The sequence below is a fragment of the Athene cunicularia genome (genome assembly GCF_003259725.1).
Source record: "Athene cunicularia isolate RWA chromosome 9 unlocalized genomic scaffold, athCun1 chr9_part1, whole genome shotgun sequence".
Taxonomy (NCBI): Eukaryota; Metazoa; Chordata; class Aves; order Strigiformes; family Strigidae; genus Athene; species Athene cunicularia.
The window spans coordinates 6,333,058-6,352,645 of record NW_020799110.1 but is presented as its reverse complement, the minus strand read 5'-3'; the positions used below and the strand labels follow the sequence as shown (position 1 = coordinate 6,352,645).

The following is a 19,588-nucleotide window of genomic DNA, read 5'->3' as shown; positions in this document are numbered from 1 at the left end:
CATTAACTTTTTTTTTTTTTTTTTTTTTAATGACACCAATCAACCTCTCAGCATTTCAGTAAAGACTTATTTTAAGAGTCCAATATCTAAGATCCTGGAGAATGGAGACGGAACACACACAAATAAAATAAATATTTGGGGAAGAGACAAACAATTTTTCAGGAAAAAATACTACATCGTAAGCATTTGTGCAGAGTTCATTTCATATCGGAGACTCCAGCTTCAGCCAAAATCAAATATTTGCCTTCACAATTCTACCCCAGGACACGCTGACATGCTAAAAGCCTGCAGAGAGCACTTCTACCCGACCAGTGCTCTATCATCTGACGCCAGTGTAGGAGGTCTCATGTCTGAATCCTGATCCGGATGACTCATGATCACTTTATGCATTTTTTTAAATGGAAAAGTAGAGAAGATGATTTTCTACAATAGAAGAGTTTCTGCATATGGTTTTCTTGCACAGAAAAAAGTTCCAAACCAGCGAATAGCTTTCAAGTTTTGAAAAGGGTTTGTTGGTTTTTTTTTTTGGCTTGCTTTCAAGTTTTGTCACAACCATATTAGTTTGGATAAGCAAGATGGCAATTAAACAGTCAGGGCACCTGACTTACCTCCCAGCTTACAAGTACACGTGTGTTGGACAGAAAGGAGAGGGAAGGTGCTCTGCACTGCCCGGGCGGTCCTGCTGCTGTGGTGACTTCTGTAGCTTCTGAATACGGCCCGTACTAGAGGGGAACAAGGTGTCTGTACATTAATATGTAAGCACATACCCATCTCATATTCCTCAAAGGCTTTCTAAGAACAGCACATACACGATTTCAATGCAATAAACTTTCTCAAAGACACACTTGGCACCAAATACCAGAGTTCAGTACGAGACCAGGCAAATTATTGTGGAGTTAAAACGTGAGGTAAGCTCAGGTACGAGCAGACAGCACATACACCCTCCTGTGCAGTGGTGAGTGCCCACGAAAGTGTAAGCCACCTCCAGTTTACCCAAGAGTGAGGATGTGCACTCGACAACAGAGTAACTGAGGAACAGTTTGTGTCGCTCTACCTTACCTTAAAGTTACGTGTTCGTGTGTCTGTGCCATAGCCCAGCATAACTGGCTTCTCGCAGATATAAAGGAGCACAACAACGGTAAAGCACATATTGGGAGTCCAAATCCGGCTTCTTTTATAAAAAAATGCCTGTCATGTTAATTATAAATGGACTGCATGTGAAGGATCCCCAGTCTGGGCTCAACGTGCAGGGGCATGCTGCACACACGCCGCGTATGGCTTAGCTGCCTGTGAGCAACTGCTCAGACAACTTTTGAGCCCCTGGTAGGAGAATAATTTAAATGGATATTAGCAAAAGGACAGGAGAGAGATAACAGCGGAAACAGCCTTCCTGAGGCATCTTGAGTGGGATAATGAAGTTTGTTCAGTACATCCCCAAGCTAAGTAGAAATTGTTCTCTAGAACAAAGGAACTTCTCTGGAAGCAATTAGAAGAAAAGCACTGATATTTACTTATTTTGGAATGCAATACTAACAAGGATGAAAAAAAAAAAAAAAAAGGAAATTATGAACCCTAGAAAACCTCTCAACAGACATGTGTCAGTATCTGTGGTATTGAGAAAGGCTAATAATGATTGCATTGTTTGAATTACAAAGAATGCACACTTAAAAAAAAATACATCTCATTTATTGACTTCTGCTGGTTTCTTTACTGAATGGGAAGAAGAAAGGTGTTTACATCTGGTAAAGAACATCCTCCCTCATTTTGCATCTGGTAAAAAAAAAAAAACAATCCAAAAAAACAACCAACCAACCAAAACAAAACCCAGACCCCTCATTCAACAAAGGGTGGGAATAGAAATGCTTTGCAACTTTAAACACTGTTTTGCCAGAAAAAGAAACAAAAAGAAGAAAAATAGAAAATAAGAGGGGCGGGGGGGGGAAGCAAGGCATCATATATTGAAAGCTACCAGGTAGGCAATGGCTTTCGTTCCAGCAAGCAAATCCAATCTCTCCATGTGTATTTAATTTATTTCTCACAAAAATAAAATAGTGGATATTTTAAAGACAAAACAGTTTAACAGTCTTGCATATTTTTCTAATACCTAAGTTAAGTCTAAACAGAACTTCACCCTGTAAGTGAATAACTTTAAACCTTTGTGCTATGTTTGTCATCAAGATTTCCTGGGAAAAAACACATTAGTATGCTTGTACTGGTGCTGGGACATAAAAAAACCCTTGGAAAGATGCTCTCACAAAGGCACCAACTCAAACCTCACTGAATCAACAAGATTTTTCAACAGATCTCTGTGGACATCAGATAGAATTTCTGATGTATTTGGGAAGGTACATCTTCCAAGGAAATCATATAACAACAACAACAAAAAAAATCATCAAATCTACAAACCATTTGGTTTTTTTGAAATTAAAACAAAAAATATCATCAAGAAAGCAAGCTTTCCACAAAATACTTCAATACTTGAGTGTAATTTCAGTAAATGTCTCTTACACAGCTAAGGTTTAAAGCAAAAAGAAGGAATGCAGTGGAAGGAGAATAAACAGATTTGTCCTTGTAAGCAGATATGACTGCTAGCAGGGCTTTTGCTCATTTTGGTGCAGCTGATTTCGGCCAGTGAAATCATGTTAGTACCCGAAATCTCCTTTTAAGAGTACCAGGCTCAAAACTTTAAGGCACTTCCTCACAAGTTCCTTAAAGCATTTCTCACTTGATTTTCTTTTGCCCTCCTCCCCTTCACCTTTCTGATCACCAGCACTAACAGAATCCCTTTCCAGGATGGCCCATCTCAGACACAGTCCCACCTCCAGTGAGGACAAAGCCAAAGCACGCTCCGGCAGGCTGCACGTACCCCGCCATCGTTCAGAGCTCTCACTCGGAACTGATACGTTGCTCCTGGAAGAAGGTTGCTGACGGTGCACTCCAGATCAGGCCCGTGATACACTTCAGAAACAACTTCTTCGGGTTCTGTCATTTCCACACTGTACTCCGAGACGGGACAGCCACTTTCTGATGGAGGGACATCTAGAAAGAAATCATATAATTCATGAATAACCTAAGGACATATGCTAGGAAGATTAATTTTTTACCTCATGTACTACAGAGTGTGTGTGTATAGATAGATAGATAGATATAGATATGTATGTGTGTGTGTGTGTGTGTGCGCGCGCGTATATCTATACATACACCTGTACACACACACTACCAACAATGATTTTCCTCTTCGATAGATACCTTACTTGCAATATCTCATCTATGTACATGATTGACATTTTTGAAGCAAAGGAGTAACACTACTCGTCACCCTTAACATCTACCAGGTCAAATCGTCACAGGCAAGAGCAGCAGCACCCCAGGGCAAAGATCTGTCACCCTGGGAAGCTGTGTTTGATGCCAGGAGGTGCCCAGCTAATTTTTAAGCACAACACAATAGCTACCATCCTCTTCTGAGGATGAAAAAAAAGCTACTCTGCTTCTTTCCCCCAATATCAAAGGTGCTATTGTGTGCAAAAAAAATTGTTGAGACAGGAGAAAAGGTATAGAAAGCTGCATGAAGAATGGGACTAATGCTGAACACATCTTTTCTGGGACAAAGAGAAATCAGAAGGCACATGATGGCTGTCTGACCCAGTCTTGGCTGCTGGCTATGGTTGGACACAGGCTGAGGTGGGTCATGTACGCTCCAAAACTACTACTTATACATGGAATTTCTGACAAAGCCTCATTAACACCCAATAAAAGCATGAATAACTGCCATCCTCGAACTTTATTAGTCACACTGCTAACATTTATGAGATTCTAAATCTCTGCACAATGATCTGAACCCTGCACTTCATTTGAAATACCAGCTTTTTCGGAAATAATGTTTTCTGTGCTTGTATCCGTTTTGTTGTGGGCATATTTTTTTGCCATGAAAATAACATATTTGATAATATTTGCATGTTATATTACAAGTCAGTACCACAGAAACAACCTGCCTGGGATTCCGAGAAGCAGTGCTCTACCATAAGGGGTACAGTTCTACCGGATGCAACATGGTATCTTGGATGCACAGGTGAATTTTTATACTGATGCTGCGTCATATTTGTCAGTTAGAAATTGTAGTGCTCTAGAATGTAGCTTATTGAATGATGCCACAAAAAATCTTGGATGCTGCAAGATTATCATAGTAAAGAAAAAAAAAATTATTGGATACTAGCATATACCTTGCATTTTGAAAAATGCACATTTTTTGAGAGTTTAGTGTCATGTCCATGGTTCTTCACCAAATCACAGGTGTCCAATGAACTGTGTGCCCTAAACTGTGTATCAAGGTTTAAATACCACCCAAAATCCTCAACATGTTCTGACTCAAATTTCTGAAAAAAGTCCTATATTAGAAGTGGCAAAACACTCCTGTTAAGTCAATATTGTAAAGGAATAAAAAAGATCTTGAATCGCATGGTGGCTTTGCAATAGAAGGATAAATATTCTCATATAGCTGATACTTTATAGTCCTCACATAGAAATAGGTCCTAAAACAAAAATGGGAGCACAGTACCAAGCCTAAGGGACAGCTAGAAGACAGCTAAGTTCAGAAATCTAATACAGAGTCAGAAGAGTCGATGAGAAGTTGCACTTCTGACCTGCACAGATTTCCCTGGACTTTGCTTTGTACTTCCCAGTGAACAGAACACACTAACTTTTCACAAAGCCTAGCAACAGAAATGAAAGCTAAGGCAAATTCAGCAAGTAGTCATGAAGACCGAAGCTATTCATCAGCGAGGTGCTCCACTGGCTTACCCCATTGTAGCTGTACTTCTTTGTGCTTCGGCTTCCCCAAAACTCTCGGTGGCCGGCAGTGACCTGGTGCAACACTTAGCGTACGGACAGGTAAACTTTCAGAACACTGGAAGAGAACAGGGGCTGAAGTTAGCACTCCGGTACAATTACTGCCTACCAAGTGAGCTATTATTAAAAAGTGGCACAATAAATTGTTTTCTGCAACCAGTTAATAGAAATTTATATAAACAATAATGGATAGAAGATGCTATCAAGCATGTTACAAATGCAATTAATAGAGTTCTTTCATTAACATACTCAAAACTGCAGCACAGGAAACTTTGAAGGCTAATGTTGTAGAGTTCTTTGATTTTCCATGTTTCTAAAATAACATCAAGGCCTAAAGTACTCAATCATTAAAAAAATAAAAACCAAAGTAGGAGGAATAAAAGTGTAGGTACTGAAATGATTTTAAATCAAAGAAGGGAATGGCTTGAAAATGGAACCCAAAAATTTAGAGAATAGTTCAGTCACAAGAAATGTAATTAACTGTTACAACTACCCCTACTGCATCTTTATTCACCAGCTTTGGTCAGTGCAGGCTCAGGTACATGAGTCTGTGGCTTGTCTCAGGCAAGTGGCCAGATCAGATAAACATGATGGTCATTTCTAGCATAAACATAAACACCTACAGATCGGTTTTCAGGAAACTCTCTCACTAAATTTCAGTTTACCTGAAAAAAACCCCTCAGGTACACATAGAAGTCTTCTAAAATTCAGTAACTTGCAACATAAGATTAACTGCAATCAGTGTAGCTTTACTGTGCTACAGGAAAAATATTAAACTTCTCTTTAAAACAGAAATCTTTCACCAAAAATAGCAGATAAATCTCTGAAAAAATATAAACCCAAGTCCTTATTGTTAAATATTACCTACCTGACTGTGTCCGCCAGTGCTAATACAGCATGCCCGGAGTTTATACAAAGTGCCTGGTTTCAAGTGAGTACAGGTATATTCTGTAGCCGATCCACTATATGCCACTTCCCACTGATTTGCTAAAAAAGGAGAGATATATCCAAGTTATATACATCCAAGTTTAGAAAAGTATAATGCGAGAAGTTTGCTAATGTCTAGGAAGAAAGAAAAAAACCTTAATGTGGTCTTCCAAAAGTGACATATTCCAGGAAAGTAATTAGTGTTAATATTATCATATCATTCCTGCTTAAAGACATATGTATACATAGACACATACACAAATACGTTATATACTTAAAAATATTTCTAAAACATATTAAAAATATCAAATTAAACAGTAGGTTCAGCCTGTAACCTAAAATTTCCCCAGTCTTAGAGAAGAGCAGCATACTTTAAAACATAACAAAACCTCCCCAAAACCCAACCCAAACTGCCCCAGGAACTCTGCAAGTTTTAAGGCTGCCAGTATGTAACTCGGTTTCATTCATATCTGCAGCATTAGTTAATAGTCCAAAGGTTTAGTACTTCTTTATAGTAGCCATAATGAATTGAAATGGAGAAAACTGGTTTCAAGTTTACCTTCTGGACTTCCTTGAGAAATCTCTAATAGATACTTTAGGATTTCTGAACCACCATTATCCTGCGGAGGATCTAAAAAAATAAAGGAAGTTGTTAGTAAAACAAGATTAGGAGTGAAATATAGCAAAAAGATTACAGAACTTGTTTCTGATTCTGCTGCTTCTCCTCCACAAACTCCCCCATACCAACCACACCAAGGAATTTAGAGCAGAAGTGGGTAGCAGTCATTATTTTTCAGCATGAGTCAGAATAAGGCAGCTGGACAAACAATGCTACGAACAAAATGTATGGCAAAAACATTGAAAAAGATGCAGCATGGAGGCTTGCCCCATTAATAAAGGAAGCAGCTGGAATGATGCTGCAATGGGATGTGAAATGGAAGGTGAAAAGCCTTGAAGATGCGCTTAAGTGGAAGTTAGTCAATAAAAACAAGCAACATCTTTAATTCTGATAACAAAAGAGCCTCTACACATCCTTTCAAATATTAAAAATTAATTTCTCAAGCTCTCCAAACATATTAAAGTTTGGACCGAGAAGCAGCATGGAAAAATCTAAGTTCTAATACCTATTTACGTAATTTTTATTTGAATTTATTATGATGTAAAAAAGCTCTACTATGACCAACAGAACTTGCTTACCCCACTTTACACTAAAGCCATGAGATGTTATCGGCCCCTTAATGACGGGTCTGGTGGGAGGCCCGGGCCTGTCTGGGCTTGTTGTACAGACCAACACTTCGCTGGGAGAACTCTTTCCTTCCACATTAGAAGCAAACAGCTGAAACAAAACCACAAGTTAACCATCATTTACTGTAACAGCTTTTCGGACAGTTCTGCATGAGACTTCTTAAAGTAACTGCACAAATATTAAACTGGAAAGTATGTCATATCCCAATAAAGTGTGTGGGATTCTAATAACAGATATTAGGCTGTCACACTGTTTCTGTACAAACCACGTTGATTTTCCCCCTCCCTGCAATAGCAATAAATAGATCATGCCATGTTTTAGATAAGGGCACCACTGTTTTTCCTTTTAAAAAAGTCACGTGGCAACTTGCAGTTATTTACCCACAAAAGACAAAAACAATGACAATAACCATGCTATTTTTGTTTTGAAGGTATTTCAAACTGCTATTTAAAAGAGATTAATTCAGAGTATCAGTAACCACACAATTAAAACCTTGAGTAGCACAACACGCAAACAGAAAGGCGTAACCAACAGCTGCTGAAATGTGCAGGATGTGCACAAAGAAAACCTTGTCAGCCAAATCCTTCGCCTCTACTCAAGAACACCTTCTGCTGACTTCATGGAGAAGGTTGCTAAGCTAAGAGAAGACACGAGGACCTGGCCGGGAGATTGAGCAGATCAGGATCACCCAAGAAACCCCAAACGGGTCGATGTTTTGTGGCTGCCGATAGCCACGTTAACTCGTGCTAGTCTCTGGGACAGAGGTCTGCTGCCAAGGAAGTGAGTAATAAAATATGTATTACAGTTGCTAATTGACACATAAGCTAGCAGGATCTTTTCCACTTGGGAAGCTCTGTTATTCTCAGGAGCAGTCAGTTCTACTTCTCTCCTCATCACAGGCGTCTGAGGGAAACAATTTGCAATTTTTAAGGCCAAAAAAGTAATTGAAGTTCTCTAGCCTGTATGTTCACTTTAAATAAGCCACTAATGCCACTATTGATTCCTGTGTAACATCTTTTGGTTATTCTCTAATTATTCTCCAGTTCAAGACATCTTGCCATGAACACCAGATACATGAGCTAGACAAATATCCCAGCAACAGTCTGAGCTACAAACATAACGCAACATTTATACATTTCCCCCATGTATACAGCTAAAGGCTGCACTAGCCTGTGAAGAACTGAAAATTCATCTTAAATTGATTGTTCAAGCAGGATCTTCAACACTTTTTTTGAGCCACAGCTTCTGATCCGCTTAGTAAGAATAAAAATAAAACTTTGTTTCAGGGTCACTGGTAAAATTATGAAATAGTACACACAGCACTGATTTTTATGGAACCTCACTAGGAACAGCCGTTGGTGATTCCCTTCTATGCTGACATGTCAAACACTTCAGAGAATAAAACTTCTGCACCTTGTTGTGCTTGGTGTCGTTTGCCTTTCTGTGCCAAACCCTCGCTCAGTACTGAGCAAATGCCTTTACAACAGTGTGTTGCACTACCACTGTCACTTTAATTAACCAACCTTTATTTCATCAAAAACATTAGCAGACTATCTCCTCTGTAAGCACATATCATCTGGCATTAATTAAAATTTCACCCTTAATTCTTTATTATTAAGGGGGCATCCCAAATAACTGTATTTTGCACAGGTTCAAAGACAAGCCTAGAACTTGCCATATAGTCCCCACCACAAGTTTTAAAACACTGCTGTGATCCTCAGGTGTCTGTGTTTGGTTTGGTTTGGTTGGTTTTATTGTTTTGGGGATCCTTCGTCTAGTTCTGTAGCTAATTATTGCCAGTCCTCAGGCAACGAGGGAATGTCTCAGTGCTGAATCAGATCCAGAGTTGTACTTGTAGCCAGTGAGGCTACACATTTGCTCTGGTATCAACCTGGTTTTGTAAAATTCATGTTTAATTTGAAAGCGGGGCTGCAGAGAAGCACTAATCATCCTTTTCCCTCAGATAGCCACAGCAGCTTTTACAATGCTAAACTAAAAGGCATCATCTGCGAGCGACACCGCAGCAACTTTGAGTAGTTCTTCATGCAACTTCACAAGGTCTCCTGTCCCACAAAGGAACATACACAAATTGTTTTTAAAAATCTAAATCTGAGCAAGGTTGTTTCTTTTTTTTGTTGCTCCTGAATATATACACCAAGGCCTACAAAAGGCAGATGTTTTTGCATCGACACAAACCTACGGCATCCTCCTCTCCCTGCGCTGTTCCCAGACAGCGTTGCTGTTTGGCAGCGCGGGAGCACGGCGGGTCGGTGGCTTTACAGACAGCTCCTCGCCACGGCCAGAGGGACGGCAGCGCTCGGACGGCAGCGCTCGGACGGCAGCGCTCGGACGGCAGCGCTCGGACGGCGCGGCCCAACGCCATCTTGTGGAGTTGTGCTCGGCTCCTGCCTTCCCTGAGCCCGCCGGCTGGACAGCCCGGATGGTAAAACCACATTGTCTTCTCCTCAACAGCAGCACCCTCCACTTGTGTAGTGCTTGATGGCTTCAGTAGCAGCGAGGCAGATGACTGAGTTTTAAGTTTGTGAAGAGACTTCAGAGCATCTCTTTAAGGGGGCGGGGTGTGTATTTAGGAACACCCACAGAGCAGGAGATACCAACACTTGCTAAAAGAACAGCTCCAAAACCAGCCACGTGTACTTAGGAGATGGAAATGCTTCGATTTCTGCATGTCAAGAGAAGAAAGCCCCTGCGCTGGGGAAGGAAGACGTGCTTGCTGGGCTCCTCACAGTGTTTTCTCCATTGCGTTAGAAGTGAGATTGGGTTTGTGATCATGGATCAGGTTTTTAGGGAGCAGTGCAGCCGACCTCAAGCTCTGAGCAACACTTTTACAACTTCATAACCTGACAGCACATGGTACTGAGAACCATTGTTTCAAACAGGCTGAGCAATGAGCATCTCCCATGATAAAAGTAAAAACACAACTAACAGTTTAATCCATTACAGTCACAGTATAAAGTAAATTGTATTTGATGACTCAGTTTTGGAGGTAGTAAAGGGTCTATAGCACCTAGAAAAGACCCAACGCAGAAAATACTATATAATGACAAGAGGAAAAAGATTTTACCCTGAATTTATACTGTGTGCTTCTTCTGAGATTCTTCACAGTACAGGCTTGCTCCTCTCCAGTGTACTTTGGGTGAAACACACTATCCTAGAAAAAACAAAACCAAACAAATTCCCATAACCAAGGAAGTGCTCTATGTATTACAGTCTGTACCAAGAACACATTATAGCAAAGGGGCTCTATCATCGAGTGGTTTTTTTTAATTATTACTACTTTTAAACTGCAAGGCCACAATAATTTTCTTTCTAAAAGGATGCTGTAACTGATCTCAATAGTATAATTTTGCTGTAAAATAAGCACAAATCCAATCATGACAGTTTAACACATGTTACTAGAAATAGAAGTGACAGATGACAGAACACAAGCACACCACACAGCAGTGAGGAGGACACAGCAGACTGAACTAGTTAAGGACAAGCTGCCCTATACCTTACAGACTCCTGGGAAGCTTTGTAAAGTAATCATGGATGACAGTACAGATTTTTAGCTAAGGATTCATAATTCTGCTGCAGAGCAGAGCAAATCTCATAGCTCTGTTCTGCTAAGCATCCAGTACTCCTAAAAGACCCTCCAAAGCAGCAATCCACTGTCTTCTCAGTGATCTCAAATTAATAAATGAAAACTCAACCTAAGTAATGCAGTATGCTTTATAGTAACATGGTACTTACATTATCTTCTTCCTGAATTTCCAGGGTGTAGGAAATCACTTCTTCTGGTGTACATCCTTCTACTTTATTCCACTGCAATGCGATCCACGTAACACCAGCTCGAACAAGCCTTGGTGCAGAAGGGGTCTGAGGAATATTACCTGCAGTGTAGCATACCACCTCCTGGCTGTACCCACTGCACAGAGACAGAGAAGGAGAGAGAGGTATATTAAAACAAAACGACACTGAAAAAACCCAAATCTCAGTGTATTTAGAGAAGTATTTCACATTTTCAAAAAAATCTAGACAATGTTAAAATTGCTCATGTGGAAGAGATAAGCCCTCAGTTAGGAAATGTCAAAACTAAGATTAGAAAATGAAGGATTGTATGTGTCCTCACAGTCATTTTTACAGATCTCATCACAACAACACTGCAAAAAATAGCATCTTATTGCCTAAAAATATTAACTGACTATTCACTGTGAAGTAAAGTCTCACTTAACAGTGGGGAACTAAAAACATAAGAAACAAAGCCCCAAGCATTCAACTTTTAGATGCTGAACTTGAGATGCAGTTTCCACCTTTTAAAAATTCAGAATACAACTTCTATTTAAGCTACACCTCTAAAAGCAGAGTGCTTCAGCAAATCTAGTCCCACTGTTTCAGACATCTCCCCTCCAGAGAAAGCAGGGAAAATCTATCCAGTCATGACCATACATGCTCAGCATCACGTAGAAGCTGTCTGGTGCAGGCACAGATACCTTTCCAACCCCCCAGGCTGGGTCTACTCCTTCCCAAATTTCCCTGCCCAAACTTCTTTGCATTTTAAGCTGAGCATCAACTTGCTCTTTTGCACAGCTCAGGTTGCAACCAGAGAGAACATCTGCAGCAGAGGAGATGCATGCTCTCATCCTGCACACAATGCCTTGAAACATAATAGGCAGTTGTGTCGTGAAAGTGTAAAAAGAGTTTACTTAAGACTCCATGCAAAATAGATTATGTACAATGGAAATTTGAGAACAAGGTTTAAAGCAGACAGATTTTGGTGAAAACAATGGAATTCTCAAGTGAAGGTAACGTTCTTGCATTTTTCAAATCTCAGTTTCCAAAGTACAAACGTATTTTGTACCTTAAAGTCACTGCATAAATTTAATACACATGACAAGCCACATCTCCTTTTTCTGAGTCTTCCTTCTCAAAAGTTACGTCTGCTGAAATATTCCTACAGTTAAAAAAAAATCCACCTACAACTAACACCTGAACAAGACAAAAATGATCTTAAATGATAAGTCCATGAGCATTACAACCAACCAAAAGCATCTTACAAAATGAAGTGTTAGATGACACCATCATGTCTTCATTTTGAGTGCTGTCTATGAAAATAAGCCATGTGCTGTTGGTGCTTATCTCATAGATTAACACAGAGCAGCTGACCATAAATATAGTTCTTAGTTCACTCCCTTCTCAACAGCCGGAGGAAAAAAAAAAAAAAAAAAAAAAAAAGGAGAGAGAGAAGAACAAAATAAGGCAGGGGGGAGGGTTGAAGCATGCCCTAAGATATTTTAAAAATCTGGAATCTGGCAAAGAAAAGAAATGCCAAAACTGGGAACTTTGAACAAAACTGTCAGTCCCCTTCCAGTTACACTCAGCAGCTCCAGTTCAAGTCTCTTGCTCTCTCCAGATCAAGTATTATTTCAACAGTGAGGGAAATAATCTTGCAAGAAGTTGGCAAAAAGAGCTCTGTGCATACATGAAAACAGTCCCGGTGCATCTCAGAGGGAAAACACAGGAACATGAATAAAGAAACTTTTTAAAGCTATATATTACCAAGAGGTTTGTGCTTTGGAAGAGAGAACAATACAGGAATGTCCCTCAGCAAAACACACTGCTATAGACCACTAGTGTTTCTTTTTCTGTCCTTCTTGTAATAATGATTAGATCCTGTTTAGCTAAGAAGGACAATAAAGGAGTACACAAGAGCACTGGATGTTTAGCTTCTTCACAGCTAAACTTTTCCTGGCCTATTTTCCTTCTGAGAGTACAGGAGGGCACAGCCCCTGCAGCACAATGCGTCTTTGGGCACACTCTGGTCCTCAGCTACAAAACATTTTAGCCCCATGCTCCCCAGCAGCTCCCCGATGGTTGTGATAAGTCTGATTTCTCATCATCTTCATTTGAGCACACCTGTTCATGTGCAAAGAAAAGCAGAACCTGAAACCCATGTTGCAAGGCCCTTGGCCATGCCTGTCCTCTCTCAGTCCTGGCTCTCTCACCCCTCTTTCCTACCCCATCAGCCATCCCTGCCAGACCTGAAGAAAAGGAAGGGACTGTACTGCTGAAAAAAAAAAAAAAAAAAAAAAAAAAAAAAAAAAAAATATCAAGATTCCTTTCAAAATCTGTAACTTAGCTTCCTCTTGCTTGTTTTTCTTGGTTCACAGAGGTCCCTAGTGGGAATTTTACATAACAGATGTATTCTTTTTGTATGAGGAATAGACCACAAAACACCATTTAACACCTCAAAAGGAGCCTATCTTCTTAGGCTAACCTCATCCCACTGAAGGTACACAGCAATTCCCTGGGAGGTGAATGATACCACCAGGGAAGGTGCGACTTACTCTAAAGCGTTATTAATAGAGCAAATGTCAGATATTTAACGCAAAACAATGAAGAAAAAAAAACAAAAATCCCCCCCAAAATCCCTTTTTACATTGTCATTGATAGTTAAACTTCTCAACCAGCACTTTTTCCTCAAGAAAGCGTGTACCTTGGGTAACTTACCTAGTACCGATGTCATTCTGAGCTGCTAATCGGAAGGTGTAACCCAAAGCTGGACAAAGCTTAGTCAACTTGCAATGCTTCTGGCTTCCAAAGTAACATTCTCTGAAACCACTGTTTCTCTTTCCCTAGAAAGAAAGAAATCTGTAATTGCATAGCTATGAAACAAAACCACACTGTTCTTATTTTAAAGAGAGATGTTAGATGATATTAAAATTAGACACTGTCATACAGGCACCGTGCAAAGAAAGCTGTGTAAGCCACCACCAGCATTGCTACACTACCTAAAATAATACAGATCACCACAGTCAGTCTGCTGTCAGATTCCTCCTCTTTTCAGTTTATCTTCGAGACGTATCTACAGGTTCTGTCATTCTGCTTGAAACGCAATTTATCCTACTCATTAAGCAAAAAGCATGCAAGTTAAGGGTGAAATTAATCTCTGAATCGACCCAGTCACAGGAGCACAGGAAAGCTGCAAGGAAAGCTTTTTGCACCTCGAATCCCACGTAAGCCCTGCCTGTATCCCACAAGAGGGCTCCCACTCCCCGCCGGCCAGCCGACTGCTGCCAGACAGCGAGAGGCCTGGGTGCAACCCTCTGCTCAGTAACTCAGAGATTTACTCGTCAGGGCAGAGTATTTAACGTGCCACCTTCTGGATCCGTCCCGCTGCTCCCGAGCAGGCGGCATGTGATGAGCAAAGAGGATTGGATGGAAAACGTGCAAGTTTGTTAAGAAATGTAGATGCCAGAGGTATGGTTTATGGGAGCGTCACATCAACGTGACCCTGGACAATGACAAAGCCAAGATGGGGCAGCAGCAAGAAAAAGTACCAAGACACCTCTAGGTTCCAAGTCCTTCCTCAGGTACATCAGGTACAAACCAGCACAGACAAGGACACAGACACTCAGAAGTTCTCTCCCTTCCCGACACGTTTAAAACGAAACAAAAACTTTTTCAATCCAACCCAACTAGGGATGCCCTACAGTGAAAACCAAGCCAACCTCTTTCTGTAGGACAGAGACCCCAAGATAGCAAAGAATAACCGGTCTCTTCCTATGCCACATGTGGGAAACGGTCAATCTGAAATCTCTCGGGAGAAAGGGCATGGATTACTGAACTCTATATAAATAATATGTACTTGAGCTGAACCAGTTTAAAGGAGTTCAAATTTCAATACTTGAATATAAAATTAACAGACAATTACCTCACGAAGAACCCAAAAGCACACCAGAACAGAAACCTAGCAAAGCACATCCATGGGCTCAAACTGGTGCAGGAGGTAAAGTTATGCCCATTTCTGCAACATCTTCTGACCCAAGAGCTCTGCTATGCCATTTACTATTTTTGGCACCTGTTCCACAATTTTAAATTTTTATTTATCTCAGGAAAATTAACATCTGCCCATAGACAAGGCTACTCATTTCACCTGATAGACACCAGCCTGACAAAAGACTCAATGTTTCTATGCCTAAGCAGACTAACAGGAAAACCATTTATACAGATGTCCCTTACTGCAACCAACAGCCTCACCTGCTGCTGCCTCCTTGGGCTCTCTCTGTCCTCCACACACAGTCCTTCCTCCATGCTCAATACATCACTTCATCAGTAAAGATCTCAAAAAAACCCAAGTGGGACATATATTTTTCACTGCCACATTCTCCAGCCCCTATCAATTCCCACTACTTTTTATTCAGATTGCAACCCAGAAGGAAGAACTCCATAAAATGTTTGTAGTAAATCTCAAAAATGTGTTTAGAAAGCTGGAAATTATCATGAAGACCTCCAGCACAGCACAACAATTTGGAGGCAACGTAGGGACATTTAGCACACTGGCAAACAGTCATAACTTACTTTTATTTACACAGTATGATCCTACACTTGTTCTAGAACTTGGCTTTATACCCAGTTTTCTTCAATTTCACCCACCTGCTCCAGCTGTAACATTACTGTATAGCTCCAGTAAATTAAGGGGTGGAATTGGAAGAGAATCATGAATCTTAAAGCAAAAGTCTTTTGTAAATGAGAAATAATTTTCAGACCTAAAATCCCTAGATATACAATTATATGATAAAACTCCTTTTGGAGAAAAATAATAGGTCATCATACTTCCCAGCTCAGCAATAACACACTTAAAATCCAGACTATACAAAACCTAATTAGTCATCTTATGTTTTAGTAAAATATCCATCCATTAGTGCAGGACTAGAAAGAACAGGGTTGGGGTTTTTTTCCCCCTATCCGAGCTCTCTTATAGCTTCAGACGCATTAAATTCATTTTTCTCTAACTCTTTAATGACTTAATTATTCGTAAAGCATTTGAAAACATTTAAATTCTTTTTGATTTCTGCTTGATTTTTTAAAATTAATTTTCTAATGCTTTTTCTCCAGAAGAACAAAGTGACCAAATGCTAAGTATGCGGTCAATAAACAGATGAACCACGACGGCTGGCTAAAAAGGAAAGTCATGGAAAATCTCACCTGTAGCACAATGCCTGAACTGAGAGCAATGGGCCAAGGCAACTCCAATTTGTCAAACTGGTGGGTTAAAACTTTGCAAAGGTTGCCAAACATTTAAGTCATCTTCAACTTTATAACAGTACAAATTCTGGTCTCATATATATATATTATTTTTCTTCTAGAACTGGTGTTGTACATTCCCCAGACTCGCTCTGAGACCGACTGGTATTCAAGTTACTCAGACTGGCTGGTATTTTGGATTCTATTGGCACTAATTGGAGAGGCTGGCCGATATTTCTAATTATCCTGGCATTAATAGCCTGGAAATAGTCTCTCTGCTCCTTTTCTCCCAAGATTTATGAAAGCCCTAATGCTGGCATAATTATAGACAGGAACAACTGGCAGGCTGGTACTGGCTGCCACCCAAGAGTCTTGCAGCTTTCCCAGAATCCTTCATCTATTCTTTGTATACTTGACATCCAACTTTTAATCCTTTGAATAATGTTTCTTAAGTTGCTTAAAATACACTGTACCATTTCCGCAAATATTTCTAATCCACAAATTTCAAAGGGAGGCCACTGTCTGACTTCTTCACTAGCCCTGCTTTCCCCAGCCTATGTTCCCTGTTCTTCACAAGGACAACCCATAGTGTGACCATCACCAGGGCCTGTCAGAGCAAACAAGAACATTCCAGCTCCACAAATCCATCAGAATCTGCACAACACTGTAACACAGAATTTTACCACAATTTTAAGAGTTTTTCCTGCTATTTCTGACGTATTTCAAGCTAGGCACTCACTTTAAACAAGATACTTAAGTTTCTCTCGGAGATAACATTTATTGAAACAAGGGTTTTGAGATTTTAAATGGGTTTTGTTGATCACGCTTCCTGTGGCAGACAGTAAATAAACATGAAAGGAGGAATGGGCCACTGCAGATATAGTGCATGCACAAATAAGCACAGTCTTTCACAAGACCTCAATGAAAAAAAACTGAATAAAAGCTGCCAGCATCAGCTCTGCAACCAGGAGGCAAGGTGGCAATCTGCTGCAGGCCACGCCAGCATTAACTTCTGTGTTGGGCTCACGTTGGCAATAAAAAGTAACCGTCTGATATTCAATCTGACCCAAAGCTGCGGAGCTAACTGTCAGCAATTACTGTAACACACTCCAATATCTCTGCAAAACTTTTATTGTGCAAGCTCTTATAAAAGTAATTGACTTTTCTATATACATAAACTTTTAGAAGACAGAACAGGACCTATGGAATATCCCTGAAATTTACACAGAAACCCATTTTATCCAAGACTCTCCTCTTGCATGTCCCACAGGAGCAGCAGAGCTACAGAACAGACCTAGAGGGCAGGTACGTGAACAAACACAAGCCCAAGCACGAGCGTGAAGCTCCATGTATCCAAACTCTGGCAGACCATCACTGAGATGCATGGCCCAGATTACCAGCTCGTCTAAGTAATCACACTTCTGCTAGCCTTGAGAAGTTTAAAACTTTGTGTGAGAACAAAATTATCACCATTTATCTATACATAAACACTTTATTAACTGTCCGTCACCAAATTATTACATAGTGTGGTATTGTACCTGTCTCCCTCTTGAGCAAATTAAAATGAGATGCTTACTGGATGAGAATTAAAGCTGCTTCTGAGTTCTATACAAAACAGTGACACACACTGCATGAGAGGGATGTCCTTGTCTCTGGCTCAGGAACAGTCCTCCACTTTCCCACAGAGAATGAATAGAATACTCTCACTATCCATATGCACAAGGGAAACATTTATTTACCACCACTTAATCACAGAATGATCATTTCACATCTGATTAGTGACAAAGGCTTGATTCTTCCAGCAGTGCCAGCAGCATTTTTCAGTGCAGTTACAGTTTATTGATTTTGATGAGCACTTGCATCAGGAGAAAACATCACCTCCTTTACAGTGATGTTTCCTATTTGATATATTTTTAACATTATTTTTTCCGATTAGCCTTTTGCTTACCCCGAATAATCAATTCTGGCACAAAGTCATCAACTGACTAGTACAGGTTTGTAAATTCAAAGGATTCAGGTTTGTAAAGATTATAGAAAAAGAGCCAGAAGGTAGCGTTTCCTTAATTGCTAATTTGAACTGATTTTATTGTCAGACTGCTATTGCCAATCCCAGCACCTGAGGTGCAGGCATGTTCAGATCCTACTGAATTTCAAAATACCTGAGAAGAGGGGCTGATCCTAACTCCTCTGAAGCCAATGGAAACTTTGCCAGTGTACATCCATTTTAAACGAGTGACAATTCACTGAACTGGCCTTTTACTTTGCTGTTAAAGAATGAAGACTGTCCTCCACAGTTCTTCAGGCATTTTAAGCTAAACCAGTTTATTAACAAGGCGTTCAACTATAATTCCAAGTTCTACATCAGCACTGAGAAAGAAAGTATTTGCATTTTCTAACTAACATGTAACGCCAGTCCAAATTGGGAGGGAAAAATGTGGAATAGCAGGAATAGATTTGTCTATTGACTACTCCATCTTCCAGAGTCTGCAGGTCAGGAGAAACCCCAAAACTCAGAATTAAACTGAAGAAGCAGCAGCTGGGTAGAACTGGCACAGTGATGTATTAGAGCAGTATAACCTTCTCTTCATCCAAGTAAGTCAAGAATACAACACACCTAATTCTAATGAAGAAACAAAACCAAATGATTTGTGTTTCATCTAAAGCTCATCTAATGGGGTAAGAGAAGATTTTTAAAGTATATATGAGAAAAGACAGCTAAACCTGAGAATGAGAACGGTACTGCAGCTATTGTCAGTAAACAAAAAACCCCCACCAAAACCTCCTCAAAACCAATCAAAAAACCAAACCTGCCCTGAACGCTTTTCTCCAGTCCCTCAAGTGACCCCCCAGAGGAGCGGGGAGCATGTGATAGGCAGGTGGGGTGCATGGGGCTTGCCAGGGTCCCAGGCAGAACCCCCCCAGCACCCAGCTGGCACTGCAGCACCTCAGCCCTGAGCGACTCCCCAACTCCGCAGCCACGAAGAAATGAGATGCTGTCCTCTTGCTACAATTCACAACCTCACAATCCTACAGCTGTGAAACATGCCACTTCTGCCGTTGTCTTACAGCAATAATTAATTTTTTGCATATACAAGCGGTGTCATCTACACTCCTGGCTGCTTTTAGATGCTGTAAACCATACCTCTGCCCTGTAAAACCAGGAGGAACTAGTGGAGATACCATTGAGCATCTGACCTGCTCCCAGGTCTGAATTGCCCCAGAGAAAGACAACCTGTTACCCAGGGTGTGGGAGCACGGAGGGGCTGCCGGAGCCCCTCCTTTGGTGGGAGCGGGTAGCACAGCTCGAGCTGGGGGAATACAGCCAGCCACGCTCGTCTGACCACCTCCACCACTCCCCGCATCTCCTGTGTCTGACGGCAGTACTGTTTCTACAGTCTGAGGCTCAGCCTTTGCACAAAAGCTTCCCAAGGTCTGCGTGTTGCTTCCGTGTGGCAAGGGCTTTCTGCGGCTCACTTGCACTCCATCCTTCCCTAGAAGGGGATTCAACTTCTCAAGGCAGACTGTTATTTTAGGGTGTTTTTC

The 19,588-nt window shown here is 40.7% G+C and overlaps 1 protein-coding gene across 1 annotated transcript in view; it reads right to left on the bottom strand.

Moving 5' to 3' along the window:
• Window positions 1-19,588, bottom strand: part of FNDC3B (fibronectin type III domain containing 3B) — a 169,306-nt gene that overhangs the window by 42,199 nt on the left and 107,519 nt on the right. Inside the window, exons 11-19 of the mRNA XM_026855141.1 lie at window positions 13,529-13,653; window positions 10,772-10,946; window positions 10,104-10,190; window positions 6,970-7,108; window positions 6,332-6,403; window positions 5,714-5,832; window positions 4,798-4,903; window positions 2,867-3,039; window positions 609-722 (exon numbers count right to left, since the gene is read on the bottom strand). Coding sequence (XP_026710942.1) covers window positions 609-722; window positions 2,867-3,039; window positions 4,798-4,903; window positions 5,714-5,832; window positions 6,332-6,403; window positions 6,970-7,108; window positions 10,104-10,190; window positions 10,772-10,946; window positions 13,529-13,653 — 1,110 coding nt within the window. The remainder of the gene's footprint in view (window positions 1-608; window positions 723-2,866; window positions 3,040-4,797; window positions 4,904-5,713; window positions 5,833-6,331; window positions 6,404-6,969; window positions 7,109-10,103; window positions 10,191-10,771; window positions 10,947-13,528; window positions 13,654-19,588) is intronic.